This window comes from Pristiophorus japonicus, chromosome 13, assembly GCF_044704955.1.
Source record: "Pristiophorus japonicus isolate sPriJap1 chromosome 13, sPriJap1.hap1, whole genome shotgun sequence".
Lineage (NCBI taxonomy): Eukaryota > Metazoa > Chordata > Chondrichthyes > Pristiophoridae > Pristiophorus > Pristiophorus japonicus.
In genome coordinates this window covers 178334160-178361005 of record NC_091989.1, presented here as the reverse complement: position 1 = coordinate 178361005, position 26846 = coordinate 178334160, and the positions used below count along the sequence as shown (strand labels likewise).

The window sequence follows — 26846 nt, the reverse complement described above, 5'->3', positions numbered from 1 at the left end:
TCTATGATCTTGGCTGAAGGAGCAGGTGCCATATTGTAAGACATTGCAAAGAATGGATAGCTTGGGTAGCAGGAGCAGGGAAGTCCAAGGTAGGGAGTTCCACAGTTTCTGCTGATTGGTTGAATAACTCATTCCCAACAATCAGAATTTGGTTTTAATACTCTCACTGATGGTTATCCACAGATTTTATTTGTCAATTGCTAATCTGCTAGGAATTATGCAACCGCCTCCTTATCCTTTACAAAGTCACAATGCCTGATGACTGTCCAATATTGTAAATGATGGGTGATCTTTGACAGCAGTCATTTTGGTTTCAGTATATGATACACTAGAGGTAAATTGACAGCAGTTTCACACTTTTTACTGGCACTGTATAAACCACCTTCCATATGTATGCATTCAAAATTGTTACCGAAGAGATAAGTTGGATCATCCTAGCCTGGAGCCTGGGTGTGCAGTCTCTCCTAGGCACAACAACTACTTGAATTTATATAGCACCTTTTTAACATAGTAAAACATCCCAAGGCGCTTCCCAGGAGTGTTGTCGGACACAATTTGACACCGAGCCAGATAAGAAATTATGGCAGATGGCCAAAAGCTTGGTCAAAGAGGTAGGTTTTAAGGGGCGTCTTAAAAGGAGGAAAGCTGAAGGCACGGCCACCGATGGTTGAGCGATTATAATCAGGATGCTCAGAGGGCAGAATTTGAGGAGTGCAGATATCTCTTTGGGGGGGCGGGTTGTGAGGCTGAAGGAGATTTCAGATAGGGAGGGGCGAGGCCATGGAAGGATTTGTAAACCAGGACGAAAATTTTGAAATCGAGGCGTTGCTTAACCGGGAGCCAATGTAGGTCAGTGAGCACAGGGATGATCAGGACTTGGTGCAAGTTATGACACAGTTTTGCGAGTTTTGGATGACAGTAAAATACGGAGTTAGACCACATGCCCTTAAGGGAACCCCCCAATCTTTCCGTCCAGGACACAACTCTCTTGTATCCCTGGTAACATGAGGTATTTTGTTGACCATTCTGCCAATTATTACTCGTGCATTTGAATATCCTCCTGAAGATTGAGCACACTTGGGAAGAACGGATGATGTTGGACCTCTGGTTCCTAAAGCTCTCCACCACTCGGGGGTTTCCTTGCCTCATGCTTGGGTCTGTTGTAAACTAATTAAGCGATTTAATTAATATCATTAGTCAACAACTCCATTATCATTGCATCATGTGACTACCAGAACAGTAGGTGGTGAACAGGATGGACTTGTAGTCTTATTTTTATGACTGGCTATTCCCATGTTCCTATCTTGTAATGTCTCTTCAATGGATTTTAATGTATGTGAATTGGGAGTTCAGTTTTAATAGCTTAAGAGTTATGTATTTATTGAGCAGATAATAGTGAACGGCAAATGAATTTCAACACGTGAGGTCAGAAAAATAAGGAGGTCACTTATTACTTTGAGAATAAAAATCTAAATGAGGTAAAGGAGCAAAGGGATCTCTGAACACATCACTAAAAGTAGCAACATGGGTTAATAAGGCTATGTAAAATAAATAAATAAGCACTAGGGTTTATATCTAGAGGGATAGAATTGAGAAGTCGCGAATGTATCGAACCTTGGTTAGACCACACCTGGACTACTGTGTACAGTTCTGGTCGCCAAATTATAAAAAGGATATAGAGGCATCCCGGAGGGTGCAAAAAAGATTTACCAGGATGATACCAGAACTGGTGACCGTATAACTATCAGGAAAGGATGAACAGGCTGGATCTCTTTTCTCTCGAAAAGCGAATGTTGAGCGGTGACCTAAATTGAGGTCTTTAAAATTTTTTGATAGGGTAGATAGAGAATGTTTCCAGTTGTGGGGAAAGAGCAAAACTAAAGGCCATCAACATAAGATAATCACCAAGAAATCAAATAGAGAATTCAGAAGGAACTTTTTTTTACCCAGAGAGTGGTGAGAATGTGGAACACTTTGCCACAAGGAGTGATTGAGGCGAATAGTATCGATGCATTTAAGGGGAGGCACAATAAGCATATGAGGGAGAAGGGAATAGAGGGTTATGCTGATAGAGCTGGATAATGAGACTGGGAGGAGGTTCGAGTGAAGGATAAAGGGACTGATTGGGCCAAATGGCCTGTTTCTGGAGCATTTCTAATTACTAAAAATAGAAATGAGCAATTTTGTACAATTTCTTTTTGGATGACTAGATTATTCTTGGGGGTGGGTTAATCAGATTGAATACGGACAGTACCTTGCTCACAGATCAGTGGAGAAATATGAAAATTATCCAACAAAAATGATCATATTGTGCCAAATGAAGATGATACCAGAGTAATTTACTTTCACTCATTAGAGAAACAATAGCTTGGTTTAAAAAAAAATGTCACCTCTCGATACAGCTGACTCCTCTTAAAGACAAACACCACCTCTCTAGGGGAAGAATTACTTTCCATTCTATGCATAGAAAGCTCAAGATACTTTCCTTTTATAAATGGAATTATAGTTTTGCTGTGCAGAACTTTGAGCAAATCTCTTCCTGTGTTTTCATATGATCTCACTCTTTGATAAGTCTCACTGCTAACCTCCCCCCAACCTGCCTTCACTTATCATCCGAGAAATGCACCTTCATTCCCTCCTGTTCTAACTTTGTCTTGCTAGGAAGAATGAAAGACGTGCATTTCACGACCTCAGGACATCCCAGAGTACTTTTGAAGTATAGTCACTGTTATAATGTAGGAAATGCAGTAGCCAATTTATGCACTGCGAGGTCTCGCCAAAAAGCAATGTGATGACCAGCTAATCTGCTTTCTTTCTTGATGTTACTTGAGGGATAAATATTGGCCAGGACACCGGGGAGAACTCCCCTGCTCTTCGAATAACGTCATGAGATTTTTTTATGTCCGCCTGAGAGCAGGCAGGGTCTTGGTTTAACATCTCATCCGAAAGACTGGCTTTTAGACTTTTTTAACTCTGGAGCAAAATCCTAACTTTGACAGACTTTTATAAAAAATGTTTAATCTAGGAACTAAAATGCCAGATTTCTTTTTCAGCATCTTCTGAATTCAAATTTAATTTTTTTTTTTTAAAGTGATTATCTTGCTTTGCATATCACCATTTGATAAACTTGCCTGATAACTGACTTTCCTTTTGTAACCACAGCAGATGCTGATTAATTTTATTATATGCCTCTGGTATGGTTACCATGGAGATTTGGCTCCATGTCTGACATTCTATTTCCAGAAACTGCAGTGAAATCTGATTTTAATTGCTTTTGACTGCTGACTGGATCAATACAGACATTTCCATCTTATTAACAATGTAGCGAATCGTCATATTTTAATCATACTGCCTTGAATTTAGTGCAAAGGTGTAGTTAACATCTATCTTTTCCTTTTTTTTTCCCCCCCTCCCAGTTCACAGAAGAATACTTGAAGAAGATCCCAACTTCTGATTTGCCCCGTGTGATCGTAGTTTGTGACGGTTCATGCGGTGGGTCGAGTTCGGTGCTTGGAATCACCTCCGACTACATCGTGGAGTCCTGCAATGCATATGGCGCTAACGCGGCCATCGAAAGAGCGGACCAACGCCAGGTACTATTTCTTTTCCTTGTGCTCGCTCTTCCATCAAGTTTTCATTGGCTCCCTCCCATGCACGCGCGCATGCACCAGCTGAAGACTGCCCGCCACAAAGATAACGCCACGTTTGTTTTTTTTCCCCCATTATTATCTAATATTGTGGAATTGCTCGGTGTCTGAGGATACAGTGGTAACATCATTATCATTGGCAGTCCCTCGGAATCGAGGAAGACTTGCTTCCACTCCTGCAGTGAGTTCTTTGGTGGCTGAACAGTCCAATATGAGAGCCACAGACTCTCTCACAGGTGAGACAGGTAGTCGTTGAGGGAAGGGGTGAGTGGGACTGGTTTGCCGCACGCTCTTTCCACTGTCTCTGCTTGATTTCTGCACGCTCTCAGCGTTGAGACTCGAGGTGCTCAGCGTCCTCTCGGATTCACTTCCTCCACTTGGGGTGGTCTTGGGCCAGGGACTACCCAGGTGCCAACAGTGGTGCTATCAACAAAGTGTGACGGTGGAAGTGTAACTGGGTAAGTGTTACAGGACACTTGTATGAGGAGTGATCTATGCTCTAGACTTTCAGCATATTCTAGATAAAGCAACTCCGAAACAACTTGTGCTCTTTACCTGGTACATTTTCTCTACACGTTGCCATGTCTGTAAATCAATTCAGACAACTTGTTTACGAATGAGGTGGCATCTGCACACACACGCGCACGCACGCACAGAAAACCAAGTTTGCGCTTTTGCTCTTGCGCGCTCTATGTAGAAAAATGTTTCTTGCTCTTAATGAAGAAAAATGTCCCAAGGTACCTCAGTGGTACAATCAGCCCAGCCGAAGAAGAAGCTATTAGGAGCTAGCTGAGTAAAGTCATTTCTGTCAGAGAAGTGTTGTATAAGTGTAGTACAAGTGTACCCTGCTCAAACCTCTCTGCCTCCCTCTTCGTCAGGTGTGGCTCAGTGGATAGCTCAGTCACCTGAGTCGGAAGGATGTGGGCTAAGTTCCACTTCAGGGACTTGAACACATAAATCCAGGCTGACACTCCAGTGCAGTGCTGAGGGAGTGCTGCACTGTCTGAGGTGCAGTCTTTCAGATGAGATGTTAAACTGAGGCCCCAACTGCTTTCTCAAGATGGACATATAAGCATTGCTTTGAAGAGCAGCAGGGGAGTTATCCCTGCTGTCCTGGCCAATATTTGCCCCTCAATCAACATAATAAAAAAACAGATTATCTCATCATTATCACACATTGCTGTTTGTGGGAGCTTGCTGTGTGCAATTTGGCTGCCGCATTTCCCACATTACAACAGTGTGTACACTTCAAATAGTACGCACTTTGAGACGTCTGGTGGTTGTGAAAGGCACTATATAAATGTAAGTATTTTTAAGACCCTCCTTGAAACCAAGCTTTTGGTCAATCCTCCTTTGGTTTGTCTGATTATGACCCTGAGAGGTAACTTGGGACATTTTCCTACATTAAATGCGCAGTTATATTTAAGTGCAATACATTAATGATTTAGATGAAGGAATTGAGTGTAATATCTCCAAGTTTGCAGATGACAAACTGGGTGGCGGTGTGAACTGTGAGGAGGATGCTAAGAGGCTGCAGGGTGACTTGGACAGGTTAGGTGAGTGGGGAAAATGCATGGCAGATGCAGTATAATGTGGATAAATGTGAGGTTATCCACTTTGGGAGTAAAAACACGAAGGCAGAATATTATCTGAATAGCGGCAGATTAGGAAAAGGGGAAGTGGAACGAGACCTGGGTGTCATGGTACATCAGTCATTGAAAGTTGGCATGCAGGTACAGCAGGCGATGAAGAAGGCAAATGGTATGTTGGCCTTCATAGCTAGGGGTTTTGAGTATAGGAGCAGGGAGGTCATACTGCAGTTGTACAGGGCCTTGGTGAGGCCTCACCTGGAATATTGTGTTCAATTTTGGTCTCCTAATCTGATTAAGGACGTTCTTGCTATTGAGGGAGTGCAGCGAAGGTTCACCAGACTGATTCCAGGGATGGTTGGACTGACCTACGAGGAGCTACTGCATCAATTGGGCCTTTATACACTGGAGTTTAGAAGGATGAGAGGGGATCTCATAGAAACATATAAGATTCTGACAGGCCTGGACAGGTTAGATGTGGGAAGAATGTTCCCGATGATGTTGAGGAAGTCCAGAACCGGGGGACACAGTCTTGGGATAAGGGGTAGGCCATTTAGGACTGAGATGAGGAGAAACTTCTTCACTGAGTTGTTAACCTGTGGAATTCCCTAATGCAGAGAGTTGTTGATGCTAGTTCATTGGATATATTCAAGAGGGAGTTAGATATGTCCCTTACGGCTAAAGGGATCAAGGGGTATGGAGAGAAAGCAGGAAAGGGGGTACTGAGGGAATGATCAGCCATGATCTTATCGTATGGTGGTGCAGGCTCGAAGGGCCGAATGGCCTACTCCTGCACCTTGTTTCTATGGGCCCAAGTTTCCACAAGAAAAAAAATGGGATTCCCTCCAAGCTGGGTGCTCGTTTTTCACGCCTAAAACGGCGCCTAAAAAAAAAATCCTCGGTATTCTCCACCTACTTACAGGTCCTCTGGCCCTCAGCGCAGCCAGCACAAGTTGTGGGTGAGGCGGAGCCAGGTCCCGGCGCTGAAAACAGTGCCGGGACCTCTGCACATGCGCGCTACAGTCGGCACGCAAGTGCAGTAGCTCCAGGCGCCGAACTGTGGGAGGGGCCCAAAGCATGCAGCCCCTAGCCCTGGCTGAATGGCCTCACTGGGGCTACATGAATAAGGCTCCTCCCACGGCCAGCTCCTGCTCCCCGCCCCCGACACCCGCTTTCCCCCCCCCCCCCCCCCCGCCGACCAGACCGACCCGACACCCGCCCCCCCCCCGACCAACCCGACCCGCGCTCCTGTTCCCCGACCCGCCCCCGCTCTCTCTCTCTCTTTCCCCCCCCCCCAGCTCTCTCTCTCTCTCTCTCTTTCCCCCCCCCCCCCCGCTCTCTCTCTCTCTCTCTCTCTCTCTCTCTCTCTCTCTCTCTCTCTCTCTCTTTCCCCCCCCCCCCTCCGCGCTCTCTCGCTCTCTCGCTCTCTCCCCCGCCCCGCGGCACGAACGGCTGCAGAATTCTCTCTGGCTGAAGCACTTTCACACAGGTAGGAAGATGGTTTATTTAATCTTTTCTTGGCTTATAAATGTTTATTCAGGTTGGATTTATTTGTATAATATTTGTAGAAGTATAAATAAGGATTTATTGTCGAATTTAATGAGTTCCCTTCCCCCCCCACCTCGTTCTGGACGCCTAATTTGTAACCTGCGCCTGATTTTTTAATGTGTAGAACAGGTTTTTTCAGTTCAACAAAAATCTTCACTTGCTCCATTCTACTTTAGTTTGGAGTACGTTTTCACTGGAAACTTTCAAATCAGGTGTCAGTGGCCGGACACGCCCCCTTTTGAAGAAAAAATTCTGTTCTAAACTAGAACTGTTCTACCTGACTAGAAAAAAAATGTGGAGAATTGCGATTTCTAAAATAGTCCATTCTCCACCAGTTGCTCTTAAAAATCAGGCGCGAATCATATGGAAACTTGGGCCCTATGTTTCTGTGTAGGGGTGGAATTCAAGGGGTGCCGTGTTGTTTTGTTTTCAAGGTGATTTTCATCATGGCATCAGGTGCTTGTAAACCAGTGTGGTTTGCACTCTTGGATTGTTTCTCTTTACTACTACAACAACAACTTGTATTTATATAGCACCTCTAGCGTAACAAAACATCCCAAGGCTCTTCACAGGAGTATTGAGAGAGAAATTTGACACTGAGCTGCATAAGTAGAAATTAGTCCAGGTGACCAAAATCTCGGTCAAAGAGGTAGGTTTTAAGGAGCATCTTGAAGGAGGCAGAGAGGTTTACGCAGGGAGTACCAAAGCTTAGAGCCTAGGCAACGGAAGGCACTGCCACCAATATTTGAGCGATTATAATCAGGGATGCTTAGAGGGCTGAATTAAAGGGGCGCAGGCATCTCTGGAGCGGGGGGGGGGGGGGGGGGGTGCGCGGGTGGTGTTATGAAGCTGGAGGAGATTAGAGAGGGGGAGTGGAGAGGCCATGAAGGGATTTGAAAGAGAATTTTGAAATCGAGGCGTTGCATAACCGAAAGCCAATGTAGGTCAGCCTAACCCTAACCCTAAATGCAGGGGTGATGTTTGAGCAGGACTTGGTGTGTGTTAGGACACGAGCTGCTGAGTTTTGGATCACTTCTAGCTTGCGTAGGGTAAAATGTGGGAGGCCAGCCAGGAGTGCGTTGGAATAGTCAAGCCTAGAGGTAAAGGCCTAGATGATGGCCTTGGCTTGTAAGCTTATTCTAGTTAACAAAACTTTAATTTTGTTCCTGATACAGTTCTACGGCTTTACATAGAATTTACAGCACAGAGCAGTACATTCAGCCCAACCGGTCTGTGCCGGTGTCTGCTCCACATGAGCCTCCTTCCATCCTACTTCATCTAAGCTCATCAACATATCTCTCTCTCCCTTTCTCTCTCATGCGCTTGTATAGCTTCCTATTAAATGATTCCATGCTATTTGCTTCAACCACTCCATATGATTTTACAAATAGAAAAAAAGGCAAAGATTAATTGAGGGCATCTTTTTGGCACGAGAAAAATAAATTGGACTTTACTCTGGTTGTAAAGAGGATAAGACTTGATGGTGGTTGTGATGTAATTGTCTATGCTATTAAAAATATTAAATGTCAATGGGTATAATTAAAATCAAAATGCACGCCTAGAGATCAATCTATTTAACTTCCATAAACACCAGGATGCAGTAATATAATTGGCATCAACATTTCTCGGTTAGGAAGGGGGAAAATTGCCCTCTCTCAATTGCTATTCAGGGAACTCGGCTGGAAAATACATTGGCCTCCTCCGTGATGTCCTCCCGTGGTGAAACAGCCTGTCGATTGGTTGACGTGGAGAATGGCTACTTGGGTATGGTACAGGGCAGTGGCTGATAGCTCTGGAATTATACACCCAGTGAGTTAGAGAGAAAATTAAATGAGGAAAAACACTGATACAAATTGCATTAAATCATTTATTAAAATTGTTCTCAGAATGTGGGCAACACCAGCACAGCTGCATTCATTGCTGATCCCTAGTTTCTGAAGTAGGTGGTGATGGGCTGCTTTCTGAGCAGTTACTCGGCTACCTCCGAAGGCACTTACCATGTGGCATGGACTGAAGTTATGTGTAGGTCAGACTGGATAGGGTCCCTCTCTCTCTCAGGACATGCATGAACCAACTGGGTTTTTGCAACAATATGGCAGCTTTCACGGTTACACTTTTTCCAGACGGGATTTGAACTCTCGGACTGTGTGTGGTTGGTCCGCTCCCATATCCGCGACACTGGTTGCTGCAGTAGGAATCTTTCCAGGTGTTTAAAATCGGCGTGCCCTCCCCCGTCCCCCACCGGAAGAATTGGAGAGCCAGCCTGCCCACTCTGCCGACCCCCTCATTGGCTGTGTGAAGCATTTTGAGATTCCCAAAGCACGTGTTTTGTCTTCTATGCAAGTCTTTTACCGTGTGGCAACATGAGCTTGGTGCTTAGATATATTGCATTATTGACATAATGAGTGTTCTCGCATGAAATAAATGTAATTTCATGTGATTTGCATAACGTGGTTGACAAAACTCCTCACGAAGCCATATGTGATGTCTTTTGCCAATTATATGTTGAAAATTAAGGTGTCTAGTGAAAGGTGGTCAAACTGAGAACTGTGACCTATGTGTAGCAGTCTTTCCAGTTTTGCTTCCAGGCGTTCCGAGATGCTGCTTGGGCTTCTTTTGGAGTGCAAGTAAGGTGATGGTCTGGATGTTGTATTACCTTCAATCGCAACAATTGAAGCTTGCGCAAAGTTGGGTCCCGACACAGTTGGACAGGCGGAGTCTATTTTCTTTGTATTATTTCAGGGAGAGAATTGCAGGGCTATGGGGAAATAGCAGGGGAGTGGGACTAATTGGATAACACTTTCTAAGAGCTGGCACAGGTACGATGGGCCAAATGGCCTCCTTTTTTGTGCTATAAGATTCAATGCTGGAAATAACATGTGTGCCACACAAGTGCCAGGTAATGACTATCTCCAACAAACGAGAGTCTAGCCACCATAAGAACATAAGTATTTGGAAGAGGAGTTGGCCATCTAGCCCCTCGAGCCTGCTCCGCCACTCAACAAGACCCTTGACATTCAACGGCATTACCATCGCTGAATCCCATATCAACATTCTGGGGGTCACCATTGACCAGAAACTTAATTGGACCAGCCACATAAATACTGTGGCAACAAGAGCAAGTCAGAGGCTTGGTATTCTGCAAGCCTTTCCACCATCAACAAGGCACAAGTCAGGAGTGTGATGGAATCCTCTCTGCTTGCCTGGATGAGTGCAGCTCCAGCAACACTCGAAGTTCAACACCATCCAGGTCAAAGCAGCCCGCATAATTCATATCCCATTCACTCCCTCCACCACCGGCGCACTGTGGCTGCAGTGTATACCATCTACAAGATGCACTGCAGCAACTCACCAAGGCTTCTTCGGCAGCACCTCCCAAACCCATGACCTCTACCAGCTAGAAGGACAAGAGCAACAGACTAATGGGAACACCACCACAAAGTTCCCCTCCAAGTCACACACCATCCTGACTTGGAAGTATATCGTTGCTGGGTCAAAATCCTGGAACTCCCTCCCCAACAGCATTGTGGGAGTATCTTCACCACACGGACTGCAGCGGTTCAAGAAGGCGGCTCACCATCACCACCTCAAGGACAACTAGGGATGGGCAATAAATGTTGGCCTTGCCAGCGAAGCCCACCTCAAGAACAATTTTTTTGAAAAGCAGGAACACAGAACTTGTACTTGTTGCCAAATAAGCAAGGTGAAATCAAAGGTCAACAACATGACGTGAGCCTCTGAATTTCATTTTCATGGTTTTCCTCCTATTCTGTGAAATTTATTTTGCATTATTTCAAAATTGCTGGAACACATGCTGCTATCACAGTACCTTTTTATCTGATGTTTTCAAAGTCGCTGTCGGGAACTAATTTAAAGACTTAGAGGGAGAAGGGCTGTTTTATAATAAGTCAGTCAAAGCAAAACTTGAATAATTTACATAGAAAATAGGAGCAGTAGTAGGCCATTCAGCCCCTTGAATCTGCACCGCCATTCAATATGATCATGGCTGATCCTCTATCTCAACACCATATTCCTGCTTTTTCCCCATACCCCTTGATGCCTTTTGTTTCTAGAAATCTATCTCCCTCTTAAATATATTCAGTGACTTGGCCTCCACAGCCTTCTGTGGTAAAGAATTCCACAGGTTCACCACCCTCCTGAGTGAAAAAATTTCTCTTCATCTCAGTCCTAAATTTCCTACCCCATATCCTGAGACTGATCCCTTGTTCTAGACTTCCTAGTCAGGGGAAACATCCTCCCTGCATCTAGTCTATCCAACCCACTCAGAATTTTATACTTTTCAATGAGATCCCCTCTCATTCTTCTAAACTCTAGTGAATACAGGCCTAGTCGACCCACTCTCTCCTCATACGACAGTCCTGCCATCCCAGGAATCAGTCTGGTGAACCTTCGCTGCACTCCCTCTATGGCAAGTATATAATTTCTGAGGTAAGGAGATCAATAATGTATTCATTTTGTGACAACATTCCTATTTTTTTGTTGAGCCATATTTCTCCTGTCACTGAAATATAAAGCTTTATAATTGGATTTTGATAAATCTTGTATGACCACATCTATTTCTGTCCTGTTTGTGTGTTTTGCTATTTATGCTTCTCTCGGTCCAATGGCAACACATTCCGTTCATTAATTCTTATCCTTGCAGGAAATACAATTTTTATTTTTTTTAAACTAAAATGCATTGAATACAGGAATTATTCCAGTGATGCACCTTCCTATGGTGATCACTCTTGTAGTTATTCTGGATCTTGCTGTTTATGCTCTCCTGGATCCCTATAGCTTGCCTCAATGTACAAAATGACTTGGGATTTCTCTGTTTCAAATGCATGTCATCTACCATCAGTTCTGGATTTTCACAAGCTATCAGGAAAGGTTAAACAGGTTGGGGATCTTTGGTTTGGAAAAGAAAAGATTTGGCGGAAAAAGAAAAAAGAAAGACTTGCATTTATATAGCGCCTTTCACAACCATCGGATGTCTCAAAGCGCTTTACAACCAATGAAGTACTTTTGCAGTGTAGCCACCATTGTAATATAGGAAACGTAGCAGCCAATTTGCGCACAGCAAGCTCCCACAAACAGCAATGTGATAAGATAAATCTGTTTTTGTTATGTTGACTGAGGGATAAATATTGGCTAGGACACCGGGGATAACTCCCTTACTCTTCTTCAAAATAGTGCTGTGGGGTCTCTTGCATCCACCTGGGGGGGCAGTTTCACGTCTTATATAAAATATGGCCCTTCCGACAGTCAGCCTAGATTTATGTGCGGAAGTCCCTGGAGTTGCCTAATTGAGGTCTTTAAAATGACGTGTGTTTTGGACTGAATAGATGTGGAGGGAATGTTTCCATTTGTGGGAGAATCCAAAACTAAGGTCCATAAACACACTGGTTACTAACTAATCCAATAGGGAAATAAGGAGAAATGTCCTTACTCGGAGAGCGTAGTTTGAATGTGGAACTCACTACCACAGGAAGTTGTTGAGGCAAATAGCTTCGATGCTTTCAAAAGGAAACTGGCCGAGTATACGAGAAGAAAGGGAATGGAAAGATATGCTGAACGGCTGAGATGAGGTAGAGGGAATGGGAGGAGACTTGTGTGGAGTATAAACACCAGCACAGGTTAGTTGGGCCGAATGGCTGTGGTTATATTACTGAGTGAGGATGGGTGACCTCCATTGATATTGTCTTTGACATCATAATGATGGTATGCTCTCTCTTTTAACTGACTCGGCTAGTCTCCATTTAACACATGAAGGGTTCAAATGACAGGCCCAAGTTAACGATGAAGAAATTGGGAGCAAGAATGAATGTAAGATGGAATAAGATAAGTGAGACCATGAGGGTCAAACAGTACATAAGAACATGAGAAATAGGAGCAGGAGTACACCATTTAATAAGATCATAGCTGATTTGATCATGGACTCAGCTCCACTTCCCTGCCCGCTCCCCATAACCCTTTACTCCCTTATTGCTCAAATCTCTCTATCTCCACCTTAAATATATTCAATGACCTAGTCTCCACAGCTCTCTGGGGCAGAGAATTCCACAGATTTACAACCCTCAGAAGAAATTCCTCCCCATCTCTGTTTTAAATGGGCGGCCTCTTATTCTGAGACTCTGTCCCCTAGTTTTAATTTCCCCTATGATTGGAAATATCCTCTTTGCATCCGCCTGTCAAGCCCCCTCATTATCTTATACTTTTCGTTCTTCTGAACTCCAATGAATATAGGCTCAACCTGTCCTCATCTCCGGAATCAACCAAGTGAACCTTCTTTGAACAGCCTCCAATATAAGTATATCCTTCCTTTAAGTATGGAAACCAAAACTGTATGCAGTACTCGAGGTGTGGCCTTATCAATGCCCTGTACAGTTGTAGCAGGACTTTGATTATCAGGAAGTAATCGGGTATCTTTTCTAGAGCGAGAAGGGATTGATGGTTAGGATGAGGAAACGGTTCGACGGGACTGATCTGTGAAGATGGGACATGCTTGTTGCGCTTAAATGACTTTCTACTTTTCCTACATTTTAAAAAAAAATAATAATTTACTTAAAGTTACGAGTGTGAAAAATCTCAATTGGTAGCATGAAAATTCATCTCTCCCTGCTTTGTGATTACTGACCTATTGCCAAATCTGGCAAAGGCAGACCCAAAACTACAGGTTATGTAAATAGTGCATCGCATATATGGAATAAAACCACAAACTGGTGAATGCAATAAAAGGAACTGTTCCTCTGATGGGATGAGGGACGAGCCAAGGTCATTGGGACAATATAAATTGTTTGGTTCAAGAAACTTGCTTAAATGCTGTGTCAGAGTGCAAAGCCATGCAGATCAGAGGCCTATGTGTGTGTGTGTGCACGTTTAAAATAGTTGCATTAATGCTGTGTCAGGTTGTTTTAAGGAGCTTTGCAGAGGGGAGACAGTTGGAAGGACTGGTTGGGCGGGGGGGGTGCAGTGAAAGGAGCCAGCAGTACTGATGATGTAAATGTAAGTGTTTGTTTAAATTGCACCCTGCAGCTTCTCCACATCTATTCACTCACTCTGCTTGAATTAGAAAGCTGTGGTTTCCACGACTAAATTCATGATCTTGGCTGACACTTCAGTGGAGTCCTGACTGAGTGCTGCATTGCTCGAGGGTCTGTCCTTTGGATGAGGTGAGGCAGCTCTCACTTCAGGGTCCCCGAAGATCCATCCTTGGACCCCTCTTCAGCATCTAGAGACATAGGGGTCAGCTTCCACATGTATCTCTGACACCAAGCTGTACTTTATCAATTCTTTTGACCCCTCCATTTGCTCTGTTCCATAAGAACACAAGAACATGAAGCAGGGTAGACCATTCGGCCCCTCGAGCCTGCTCAGCCATTCAATGATATCATGGCTGACCTTCCACCTCAACACCACTTTCCTGCACCATCCCCTTATCCCTTGATTCTCTTAATATCCAAAAGTCTATCAATCTCTGTCTTGAATATACTCAACGACTGAGCATCCTACTGGGGTAGATAATTTCAAAGATTCACTACCCTTTGAGTGAAGAAATTTCTTCTCATCTCAGTCCGAAATGGCCAACCCTTTCTGACAGTGACCCCTGGTTCTAGACTCTCCAAACATCCTCCCCTGCATCTACCTTGTCAAGCCCTGTAAAAGGGTTTGTAACTTTCAATGAGATCACATTCATCTATTCTCTGGAGAATATAGGCCTCGTCTGGTTAATCTCTCCTCATAAGACCATCCCCCCTCACACACTGAAGTTTAGAGGAATCAAGGGATATGGCGATCGGGCGGGAAAGTGGAGTTGAGGTCGATGATCAGCCAGGGAGCTGGCCATCCTAGACTGGGTGATGTGTAATGAGGAAGGACTAATTAGCAATCTTGTGCGAGACCCCTTGGGGAAGAGTGATGATAACATGGTAGAATTCTTTATTAGGATGGAGAGTGACAGTTACTTCAGACACTAGGGTCCTGAACTTAATGAAAGGTAACGTCGATGGTTTGAGGTGTGAATTGGCTAGAATAGACTGGCAAATGATACGTAAAGCGTTGACAGTGGATAGGCAATGGCAAACATTTAAAGATCACATGGATGAACTTCAGCAATTGTACATCCCTGTCTGGAGTAAAAATAAAACGGGGAAGCAACTGTGGCTAACCAGGGAAATTAAGGATAGTGTTAAATCCAAGGAAGAGGCATATAAATTGGCCAGAAAAAGCAGCAAACCTGAGAACTGGGAGAAATTTAGAATTCAGCAGAGGAGGACAAAGGGTTTAATTAGGGGGAAAATAGAGTACAAGAAGAAGCTTGCATGGAACATAAAAACTGACTGCAAAAGCTTTTATAGATATATGAAGAGAAAAAGATTAGTGAAGACAAATGTAGGTCACTTGCAGTCGGATTCAGGTGAATTTATAATGGGGAACAAAGAAGTGGCAGACCAATTGAACAAATACTTTGGTTCTGTCTTCACGAAGGAAGACGCACATAACCTTCCGGAAGTACTAGGGGACTGAGGGTCTAGTGAGAAAGAGGAACTGAAGGATATCCTTATTAGGCGGGAAATTGTTTTAGGGAAATTGATTGGATTGAAGGCCGATAAATCGCTGGGGCCTGATAGTCTGCATCCCAGAGTACTTAAGGAAGTGGCCCTAGAAATAGTGGATGCATTGGTGATCATTTTCCAACAGTCTATCGATTCTGAATCAGTTCCTATGGACTGGAGGGTAGCTAATGAAACACCACTTTTTAAAAAAGGAGTGAAAGAGAAAACGGGTAATTATAGATTGGTTAGCCTAACATCAATAGTAGGGAAAATGTTGGAATCAATTATTAAAGATGAAATAACAGCGCATTTGGAAAGCAGTGACAGGATTGGTCCAAGCCAGCATGGATTTATGAAGGGGAAATCATGCTTGACAAATCTTCTGGAATTTTTTGCGGATTTAACTAGTAGAGTGGACAAGGGAGAACCAGTGGATGTGGTCTATTTGGACTTTCAAAAGGCTTTTGACAAGGTCCCACACAAGATTGGTGTGCAAAATCAAAGCACATGGTATTGGGGGTAATATACTGATGTGGATAGAGAACTGGTTGGCAGACAGGAAGCAGAGAGTCGGGATAAATGGGTCCTTTTCAGAATAGCAGGCAGTGACTAGTGGAGTGTCGCAGGGCTCAGTGCTGGGACCCCAGCTATTTACAATATACATTAACGATTTGGATGAAGGAATTGAGTGTAATATCTCCACGTTTGCAGATGACACTAAACTGGGTGGCAATGTGAGTTGTCAGGAGTTTGCAAAGAGGCTGCAGGGGGACTTGGACAGGTTAGGTGAGTGGACAAATGCATGGCAGATGCAGTATAATGTGGATAAATGGGAGGTTATCCACTTTGGGGGCAAAAATGTGAAGACAGAATATTATCTGAATGGTGGCAGATTAGGAAAAGGCGAGGTGCAATGAGCCCCTGGTGTCATGGTTCATCAGTCATTGAAAGTTGGCATATTGGTACAGCAGGTGGTGAAGGCGGCAAATGGTATGTTGGCCTTCAAAGCTAGGGGATTTGAGTATAGTAGCAGGGAGGTCTTACTGCAGTTGTACAGGGCCTTGGTGAGGCCTCACCTGGAATATTGTGTTCAGTTTTGGTCTCCTAATCTGAGGAAGGACGTTCTTGCTATTGAGTGAGTGCAGCGAAGGTTCACCAGACTGATTCCAGGGATGGCTGGACTGACATCTGAGGAGAGACTGGATCAACTGGGCCTTTATACATTGGAGTTTAGAAGGATGAGAGGGGATCTCAGAAACATACAAGATTCTGACAGGACAGGACAGGTTCAATGCGGGTAGATTGTTCCCGATGTTTGGGAAGTCCAGAACCAGGGGACCGTCTTAGGATAAGGGGTAGGCCATTTAGGACTGAGATGAGGAGAAACCTCTTTACTGAGTTATTAACCTGTGGAAGTCCTTGCCGCAGAGAGTTGTTGATGCCAGTTCATTGGATATATTCAAGAGGGAATTAGATATGGCCCTTACGGCTAAGGGGATCAAGGGATATGGAGAGAAAGTAGGAAAGGGGTACTAAGGGAATGATCAGCCATGATCTTATTGAATGGTGGTGCAGGCTCGAATGGCCGAATGGCCTACTGCTGCACCTATTTTCTATGTTTCTGTAATCTTGAAAGGTGGTGCAGGCTCGAGCGACCATAGGGTCTATTCTTGCTCCTTGTTCTTATGTTTATGTTCTGTTCTTTGTCCGACATTTAGTCTTCAATGAGCAATGATTTATTCTAGCTAAATATGGTGAAGACTAAAGTCATTGTCTTCTGCTCCCGTCACAAACTCCATACGCTTGTCACCAGTTCCGCCTCCAGCCCACCCCACTCTGGTCAATGTGTCGGGCTGAACCAGATTGTTCACAATCTTGGTGATCTTTTCAACCCTGAACTGAGTTTCCGATCCCACATCCTCCATCACTGAGACTGCTTACTTCTATCTCTAACATTGCCTGCCTCCTTACCTTGCCTCATCCCATCTACTGCTGAAACTCTCATTTAGTACCTCCCAGATTTGATTTACTCCAACACTCTCTTCTGGCTGGTTTATCATTGTCCACGCACTCTAAACTTCAGCTCAACAAAAGCTCTGCATTTATGCATATTCTATCCCACGCCCAAGTCCTTGCCCATTACTCATGTCCACATTGACCTATGATGGTTCCAATCCCACCCACCCCACTGCCTCAAAATGAAACACAAGGTGAGAAATTTAAATCCCCCGCCGAGCCGCCCTCCGCTCTCCCCCCTCTCTCTCTCTCTCTTTCCACCCCCCCCCCTGCCCGCCGAGTCCTCCCCCCTATTGTACAACCCCCGCCGAGCCGCCCTCCCGCCCTCCGCTCTCCCCTCTCTCTCTCTCTCTCTTTCCACCCCCCCCCCCCCCCCAGCCCGCCGAGTCCTCCCGCCTTTTTCACCCCATCATTGGCTGCCATGCTTTCAGGCGCTTAAACCAGTGCCACCAGCAGCCATTTTGGCTGATCCTTAACACAAGAAACTGGGACATGGTTTCCTGTTGGAACACTGCAGCTATGAGGAGAATTCTAGCAAACATCTCCAACAGTGCATAATTTTACCAGTACTGCACTGAAGCGTTGCTTTAGTTTATATGATGAACTCGTGCTGTGGGGCTTGAACCACAATTTTCTAAACGACATTAATGGTACTAACTGGAGTACAGTCGCAGTGGTTAGGTTACTGGACTGAAATCCAGGGGCCTGGACTAATGATCTTGTGACTAATGATCAGTTCATCCCCACCATGGGGAATTTCAATTCAAATCATGAAATAAATCTGGAATTAAAAGCTATAATCAGTAATGGTGACCGTGAAATTACCGATTGTTGTTTAAAAACCCCTTCTGGTTCAGTAATGTCAGTCAGGCAAGGAAATCTGCCGTCCTTATCCGCTCTGACTCCAGACCCACTGCAATGTGGTTGACTCTTAACTGCCCTCTGAATTGGCCTAGCGACCCACCATTGTATTCTAGAAGGCGGCTCACCACCACCTTAAGGGCAATAAATGCAGCCTTTCCATCATTGAATGAATAAAAAAAATATGTTTGGCAAACTTAAAAAAAAAAATTATATAAGCAACTCTGACATTGCATTAAAGGATTACTTTTTGCTTTGTTCTTAGTCTGTTTGTAAGGCCTCATTCATTGTCCATTGTTAGTTGCCCTAGGAAAGTGATGGTGGGCCAACTGCTTGAAGCATTTCGATTGAATAGACTGCTCTGTCACTTCAGAGGGCACTAAAAGTCAACAATGTAGTGTGGACTGGAGTCACTTGTAGACCCGACCAGATAGGGGTGACCGGTTCCCTTTTCCTGCAGAACTTTAATAAACAAGTTGGGTTTTCGTGACCATCCTACAACCTTCATAATCTTCTGATTGATTGTGACATTTTTTCTGGTGCCAATTGCGTTCATAAGTTGAAAATAGCTGCTGGCTTTCTCCAAACAAAAAAAAAAATAGTTTACTGAACATCTTTTCATCAAGGCTGTGGGCTCTTTTTGAAGTAAAATTTCTACATGACTTTGAAGATGAGTTCTCAAAACATTTGCAGTAGCACAAAAGGTCTGTGGTAGCAGAACCGGTTTCCTAGCATTCTGACATCTGGATCCCACTACCCATTTGGTCTCCACACATTCTCGCATCAAAATGTGTTTCATGCATGGTGGGAAGGTGTAGAATTGCTGCCTGTCAAGCTTTGGACTGGACCGTCCAGTTTTTTTGTGCTGACTGTTTATGCGGCTGGAGTTATACTGCACTCTGTGAACCGAAACCGATGTGTGACATCTCACTTGGCATCAGGCTCCACATGTACACTTGTGATGCCCATCTCCAGCTCTCCTCCACCTCTCGCCCCCTCCACTGCCCTCTGTGTTACTGCCTGCTTGTCCGTCATTCAATCTTGGATGATCAGCACATTCCTCCAGTTAAACACTGGGAAGGCCAAAGTCATTGGCCCTGAATTTATGGTCAGCATGGCGATGGACTGTTGGTGTTCACCGTCACATGGCCTTTGTAACTGACTGCAAATTCGGGACTTGCTCATGCACTAAATCCCGAACTCGCTATCTGTCAAGTTATGAATGCACCGAGGCTTCACTGCGTATTCCACCTCCTGATAGAAATCAACGTGCTGGTGGAAAGTTGGGCTAATTGCCCACCTACTCCGAAGTAATTACGCTTTCAGTTTTTAAGTCTTGTGCAAGCAGGTGCAGGAAGCCTGTTGCACAGCACGAGGGGACGGGAAAAAATGTTTGTATTAGGAATGTAATTCTAACACCCGACAAAATTAATAGATACTATTGATCGTATGTTGTACCTAGCCCCGTTAGGCTGTGTATCCTGCAAGAAAATGATTTACAATCGGCAAATACAAATTTAAAATCATTACTAGGTTGCTGTTTTTGTTTTAATTAATTTAAATCATGAGCACGGAAGCATTTTTATTTTTAGATGTCTCAGTCTGCTGCGAGCTGAAGCTAAGTGCAGACAAACGTGTCCTTTTTTTAAAAAAAAAATTTGAAGAGCTTTCTTTTTGATTCAACATGAAAATGATTTTTAAACAGTTAATGCCCATTCCGTATGTTTGGTTGGAGGGGAAAGACAGAAAAATGTCAAGTAGTTTGAAACTGGATAATTTTAATTAAACTTGGGATTAACTCTTTTTTTTTTTCAGTCACATTGAATTAAATAGAAGCTAAAATCTATATAATCTGTATAAAGGAGAAAGGTCCTTTAATATTCTCGTTGAGTTTACCCAGAACTTCACTTCAGGTGTATTGGATTGGCAATAAGAAAGACTTGCATTTATATAGCCCCTTTCACAACCACCGGACGTCTCAAAGCGCTTTACAGCCAATGGAGTACTTTGAGTGTAGTCACTGTACTGTGGGAAATGCAGCAGCTAATTTGCACACAGCAAGCTTGCACAAACAGCAATGTGACAACGACCAGATAATCTGTTTTTGCTATGCAGATAAATCATGGCCAGGACACACAATATAACTCCCTTGCTCTTCTTCGAAATAGTGCCATGGGATCTTTTACGTCCACCTGAGAGGATAGACAAGGCCTCGGTTTAACATCTCATCCAAAAAGACGGTACCTCCAACAGTGCAGCGCTCCCTCAGCACTGCACTGGAGCATCATTTTGTTATGTTGATTAAAGGATAAATATTGGCTATATAAATGCAAGTCTTTCTTATTGCCAATCCAATACTGCTGAAGTGAAGTTCTGGGTAAACTCAACGAGAATATTAGGACCTTTCTTTGGCGCTCCTTTATACAAATTATATCGATTTTAGCTTCTATTTAATTATGATGCATAATATGGAACTTGGGATGCAAGTTTCAATGAAGGAGGAAGCTGTAAGAAATGAGATTTACTGCGAATGTGATCATTACAGCTGATGCGATCCGAATGAATAGCTTAGAGGCTAAGAATCGGGAAGTAAAAGCCCAGGTTCACATGTGCACAGCAGGGAGTACGCTGCGTGGAATTCTGCAACGTTTTGAAGGAAGTTCTCGCAGGGAGATCTCACAAGGTGCGAATCTTCTTGTGACATCGGCAGCGTACTACTTAGCTTCACCGTCAACCGCAACTTCAAGCGCCTGCCACTCTCTTTCGTACCCTTCCCACTGAATCCGTCCCTCTCCCTGGCCTCAGACAGAAGCTGACTGTTTGCAACCTTAGCCGAGGTTCTGACCACAAGTCCTCTCCATCACACGGGCCGCCCACTTCCACCTCCGTAGCAATGACCACCTCTGCCCCAGACTGCTGCTGAAACCCTCATCCGTGCCTTTGTCCCCTCCAGACTTGACTATTCCAATGGTTTCCTGAGGAGGGGTCTCCCATCCTTCATAAACCTCAGCTCATCCAAACTTGAGCTCATCCAAAGCTCTGCTGCCCGTATTTCAATCGACACCAAGTTGCACCCACCCATCACCTCTCTGCTTTTACCGACCCCTCCTAATACCTCCCCTTTTAGTTTGACTCATGTTCTGCAAAGCACCTTGGAATGTTTGTCTGTCAGTAGTCTCCTGTGATATACTATCGCTTTTGCATTCATGTAAAAATGTCAATGCAATTGCAAGAAAGAAAGGCTTGCATTTATATAGCGCCTTTCATGATCACCAATGAAGTACTTTTGGAGTGTAGTCACTGTTGTAATGTGGGAGACGCGGCAACGAATTTGCACACACCAAGCTCGCAATGTGATAATTACCAGATCATTTATTTTTGTTATGTTGATTGAGGAATAAATATTGGCCAGGACAGCAGGGTTAGCTCCTCAGCTCTTCTTTGAAAAATTGCCATGGGATCTTTTAAATTCACCCGAGAGAGCAGGCGGGGCCTTGATTTAACGACTCATCTGAAAGATGGCACCTCTGACAGTGCAGCATTCCCTCAGCACTGCACTGGAGTGTCAGCCTAGATTTGTGCTCAAGTCCCTGGAGTTGGACTTGAACCTACAGCCTTCTGACTCAGGTGAGTGTGCTGCCCACTGAGCCATGACTGACGCAACATTCAGTTACAAACTAGGTCCAGGGGGCAATCTTTCTTTAGTCCATATCAGTTATGTTTATTTCAAGAGCTCAAACTGTAGTTGATTGACTGACTGGAATTTAATGATTAGTGATTAAAAATAAGAATAGTATTCTAAGTCACACACACAATAAATTTTTGTCCCCACAGAACTGATTTCAGCAAGATTTGAGCTCTTGGAAAAACTAGATACTTTATTGGAGTGGACTCCATTCTATATCGGAAATTGTAACAATATAGAAGTTAAAATTTCACGAATGCCAAAGGGGCCTGGGCAAAAGAAGGTTGTGGCTCATCATTGAAGGGTCGCATGGAACCAGTATCCCCAGTTAATTTGCTCTGCGCAGGATTTAAAAGGAATATTCTGAGCTTAATCAAATAGGACATTCCAGAAAGGCTGGCCGCCATTTTGACCATACTCGTCCTGAAGAAAATAGAAACAAAGTCCATTTGACCCAACAAACTGGTTCCCTTTTCTGAGTCTGACCATGTCACCTTAATCTATTCTCTCGCCAGAGGATCACTTAATGGTGGTACTCATTGTAGAAAAAGATTTGCATTTATATAGCACCTTTCATGACCACTGGACATCTCGAAGCACTTTACAGCCAATTAATAACTTGAAGTGTAGTCACTGTTGTAATGTTGGAAATGCAGCAGCTAATTTGTGCACAGCAAGCTCCCACAAACAGCAATGTGGTAACAACCAGATAATCTGTTTTGTTACGTTGATAAATATTTGCCAGGACACCGGGGATATCTCCCCGGCTCTTCAAAATAATGCCGTGGGATCATTTACATCCACCTGAGAGCAGACGGGGCCTCGGTTTAATGTCTCATCTGAAAGACGGCACCCTCGACAATGCAGCACTCCCTCAGCACTGCACTGGAATGTCAGCCTAGGTTTGTGCTCAATTTCCTGGAGTGGGACTTGAACCCACAACCTTCTGACACAGTGGCGAGTGTGCTACCCACTGATACACAGCTGAAAAGAAAGTTAATGAACAAATAAGGTAACCACATTAATACTGGCCATCTACAGCTGATATACGCACCTCATCATAACCAACTCCTATTTTGTAAACGACCTATTATAATAAAGTCTTCTAGGGCCCCAGCAGAATCTACGCTGTGATCTGTAAGAGGGTTTGGTGATGGCCATTTTTAGATGGTATAATTCATTCCAGTTTCATTAATGCAGTGCTCCTCACTTATGAGAGCTAGTCTTATCTCCTGAATCATGAAAAACATTCCCTTCTACCCTCCCCCTCACAGCATTTTGTCGGAATGAACTGAGGAGTTTTTTTTTAACTCCAGTTGTATCAAACTTGACTAAAAGTACTTAAATGTTCCCAGGCTTTTCATCCATGTGCAAATGCTCGAGGTGTATGCCAGTGTAATGTATTGATGCCTTTCTGTGTTTTCACAAGTACATTTTCTTGGCTTTCTCTTCAGTTCAATTGAACATGCAATGGAGTAGGAATTATTGGTCCAAGCAAATGCTAACACAACCTCTGTGATTGCTGGCAGGAGAGTGGAAGCTAGTCAGATGGCAATACCAACATTTTGTGCCACGTTTTTTTCTGCCCGTTTATCTAGTTCAGGAAATTGGCATTCTGGTGATGGCACAGTGCCAGTTTCCTGAACTAGATAACCAGTATAGTATTTGTCTCCAAGATACGAGGAGACTAATTGTCTGTCTGTCTTGTCTGCCTGTCTGTCAGTCACTGACTGCTCCATTTTTGATCAGGGCGGAAGAGCGATGAGAGATCGGGGCCCAGAAGCGTTGTGATCGAGGCCCAGGAGAGGCGAAGGCCCAGGGGCAGCATGGGCCGGTCCACATGGATGTATGGACTAGATAACCATTCGGTCCCTGAAACACATTCTCCCCAAGAGGCTTATTGTGTCTCATGCCTGAGTTGAGATAAAGAACAAACTTGCATTTATATAGAGATTTTCATGACCTTGGGATATCCCAAAGTGCTTTACAGCCAACTTTTGAGTATTGTAGTCACTGTTGTAATGCAGGGAAATGCAACAAGGCTCCACAAACAGCAATGACCAGATAATCTGTTCTGGTGGTGATGGTTGAGGAATAAATATTGACCCAAACACTGGAGAAAACTCTCTGGCTTTTCCAATTGTGTCATTGCCTCTTCTACATCCATCTGAGAAGCCAGATGGGACCTTGGTTTAAAATCTCATCCGAAAGATGGCACCTCCGACAGTGCAGCACTCCCTCAGTACTGCAGTGAAGTGTCAGCCTAGACTGTGCTCATGACCTGGAGTGAGGCTTGATCCCATGATCTTCTGACTTGGAGGCGAGATTGCTGAGACCAGCCTTGGGGTGGGCTTCAAAATACTTGGTGGGGTTTGCTGACCATTTTCCCTGTAAATAGCTTTGGTTCCTTTTGATTAGTTATTGCACAGGTCCGTTCTAACAACATGCCACTCCTCGCACTATGTTGGCTCCATAAGGCAGTTACTTGTGCTGGGACATGATTTTTATTAACCCAGCTCACTTGTAATCCAGTGGAAAATTGTGAGTGATTACATTTTATTGTATAAAAATAGCGTAAGCTATAATGATTTTGTTGGAATTTTTGAGGAATTACATAAATAATTATATCCAAGGGGTTGTTTGTTTGTGGTTTATGTTTATCAAAGCAAACACATGTTTGTTTAGGATTTTTCCACCAATCCCTTATAATAATACATGATGTAAATCCAAGTCTTTTATAGGCTCTGAATTTGCTGGGAGTGGGGCGTGAGTCCGGGGATCAGCAGAGGCCTATAAAAGGCCGCGAGAGGCAGCGGGAGTTCGTGGTCGCTGAGGCGTGAGTCCGGGGATCAGCGGAGGCATATAAAAGGCTGCGAGAGGCAGCGGGAGTTCGTGGTCGCTGAGGCGTGAGTCCGGGGATCAGCGGAGGCCTATAAAAGGCTGCGAGAGGCAGCGGGAGTTCGTGGTCGCTGAGGCGTGAGTCCGGGGATCAGCGGAGGCCTATAAAAGGTTGCGAGAGGCAGCGGGAGTTCGTGGTCGCTGAGGCGTGAGTCCGGGGATCAGCGGAGGCCTATAAAAGGCCACGAGAGGCAGCGGGAGTTCGTGGTCGCTGAGACGTGAGTCTGGAGATCAGCAGAGGCCTTTAAAAGGCCGCGAGAGGCAGCGGGAGTTCGTGGTCGCTGAGGCGTGAGTCCGGGGATCAGCAGAGGCCTATAAAAGGCTGCGAGAGGCAGCGGGAGTTCGTGGTCGCTGAGGCGCGAGTCCGGGGATCAGCGGAGGCCTATAAAAGGCCGCGAGAGGCAGCGGGAGTTCATGGTCGCTGAGACGTGAGTCCGGGGATCAGCAGAGGCCTATTCTGACGGGTTTAGACAGGTTAGATGCAGAAAGAATGTTCCCAATGTTGGGGAAGTCCAGAACCAGGGGTCACAGTCTGAGGATAAGGGGTAAGCCATTTAGGACCGAGATGAGGAGAAACTTCTTCACCCAGAGAGTGGTGAACCTGTGGAATTCTCTACCACAGAAAGTAGTTGAGGCCAATTCACTAAATATATTCAAAAGGGAGTTAGATGAAGTCCTTACTACTCGGGGGATCAAGGGTTATGGCGAGAAAGCAGGAAGCGGGTACTGAAGTTTCATGTTCAGCCATGAACTCATTGAATGGCGGTGCAGGCTAGAGGGGCTGAATGGCCTGCTCCTGCACCTATTTTCTATGTTTCTATAAAAGGCGTGACTTGTGCAGCTACAGGAAGAAGGCAAAAAAGAAGTAGAAAGAAGCGGAAAGGTGACGTCACAGCCTAGGGGTAAGTGATTGGCTGGTGATTGGTGAGTAGTTTTTCTTTCTTTTTTATATTAGTCAGTAACTTTTAACATTGTTGTTGCCAATTTAAGTGTATCTAAGGGTTAAGTCATGGCAGGAGAGCTCGGTCGGGTGTTATGCTCCTCCTGTACCATGTGGGAACTCGGGGACACTTCCGGTGTCCCTCACGGTCCGCGTTGCGGAATTGGAGCTGAGGGTGGATTCACTCTGGAACATCCACGATGCTGAGAATGACGTGAGTAGCACGTGTACCGAGTTGGTCTTACCGCAGGAGAAGGGTCCACAGCCAGCTAGGGAATGGAAGACCAGCAGGAAGAGCAGTGCAAGGAAGGTAGTGCAGGGGTCCCCTGTGGTCATCCCCCTGCAAAACAGATACACCGCTTTGAGTACTGTTGGGGGGGATGACTCATCAGGGGAGGGCAGCAGCAGCCAAGTTCATGGCACCGTGGCTGGCTCTGTTGCACAGGAGGGCAGGAAAAAGAGTGGGAGAGCGATAGTGATAGGGGATTCAATGGTGAGGGGAATAGATAGGCGTTTCTGCAGCCGCAACCAAGACTCCAGGATGGTATGTTGCCTCCCTGGTGCAAGGGTCAAGGATGTCTCGGAGTGGGTGCAGGACATCCTAAAAAAGGAGGGAGAGAGAAAACGGAATTATAGACCGGTCAGCCTGACATCGGTAGTGGGTAAAATGATGGAATCAATTATTAAGGATGTCGCAGCAGTGCATTTGGAAAGAGGTGACATGATGGGTCCAAGTCAGCATGGATTTGTGAAAGGGAAATCATGCTTGACAAATCTTCTGGAATTTTTTGAGGATGTTTCCAGTAGAGTGGATAAGGGAGAACCAGTTGATGTGGTATATTTGGACTTTCAGAAGGCGTTCGACAAGGTCCCACACAAGAGATTGATGTGCAAAGTTAGAGCACATGGGATTGGGGGTAGTGTACTGACATGGATTGAGAACTGGTTGTCAGACAGGAAGCAAAGAGTAGGAGTAAATGGGTACTTTTCAGAATGGCAGGCAGTGACTAGTGGGGTACCGCAAGATTCTGTGCTGGGGCCCCAGCTGTTTACACTGTACATTAATGATTTAGATGAGGGGATTAAATGTAGTATCTCCAAATTTGC

The 26846-nt window shown here is 44.7% G+C and overlaps 1 protein-coding gene across 1 annotated transcript in view; it reads left to right on the top strand.

Annotated features, from left to right (window-relative positions):
* Positions 1-26846, top strand: part of LOC139278984 (uncharacterized) — a 212326-nt gene that overhangs the window by 68886 nt on the left and 116594 nt on the right. Inside the window, exon 2 of the mRNA XM_070898285.1 lies at positions 3417-3593. Within this exon, the coding sequence (XP_070754386.1) occupies positions 3417-3593 (177 nt within the window). The remainder of the gene's footprint in view (positions 1-3416; positions 3594-26846) is intronic.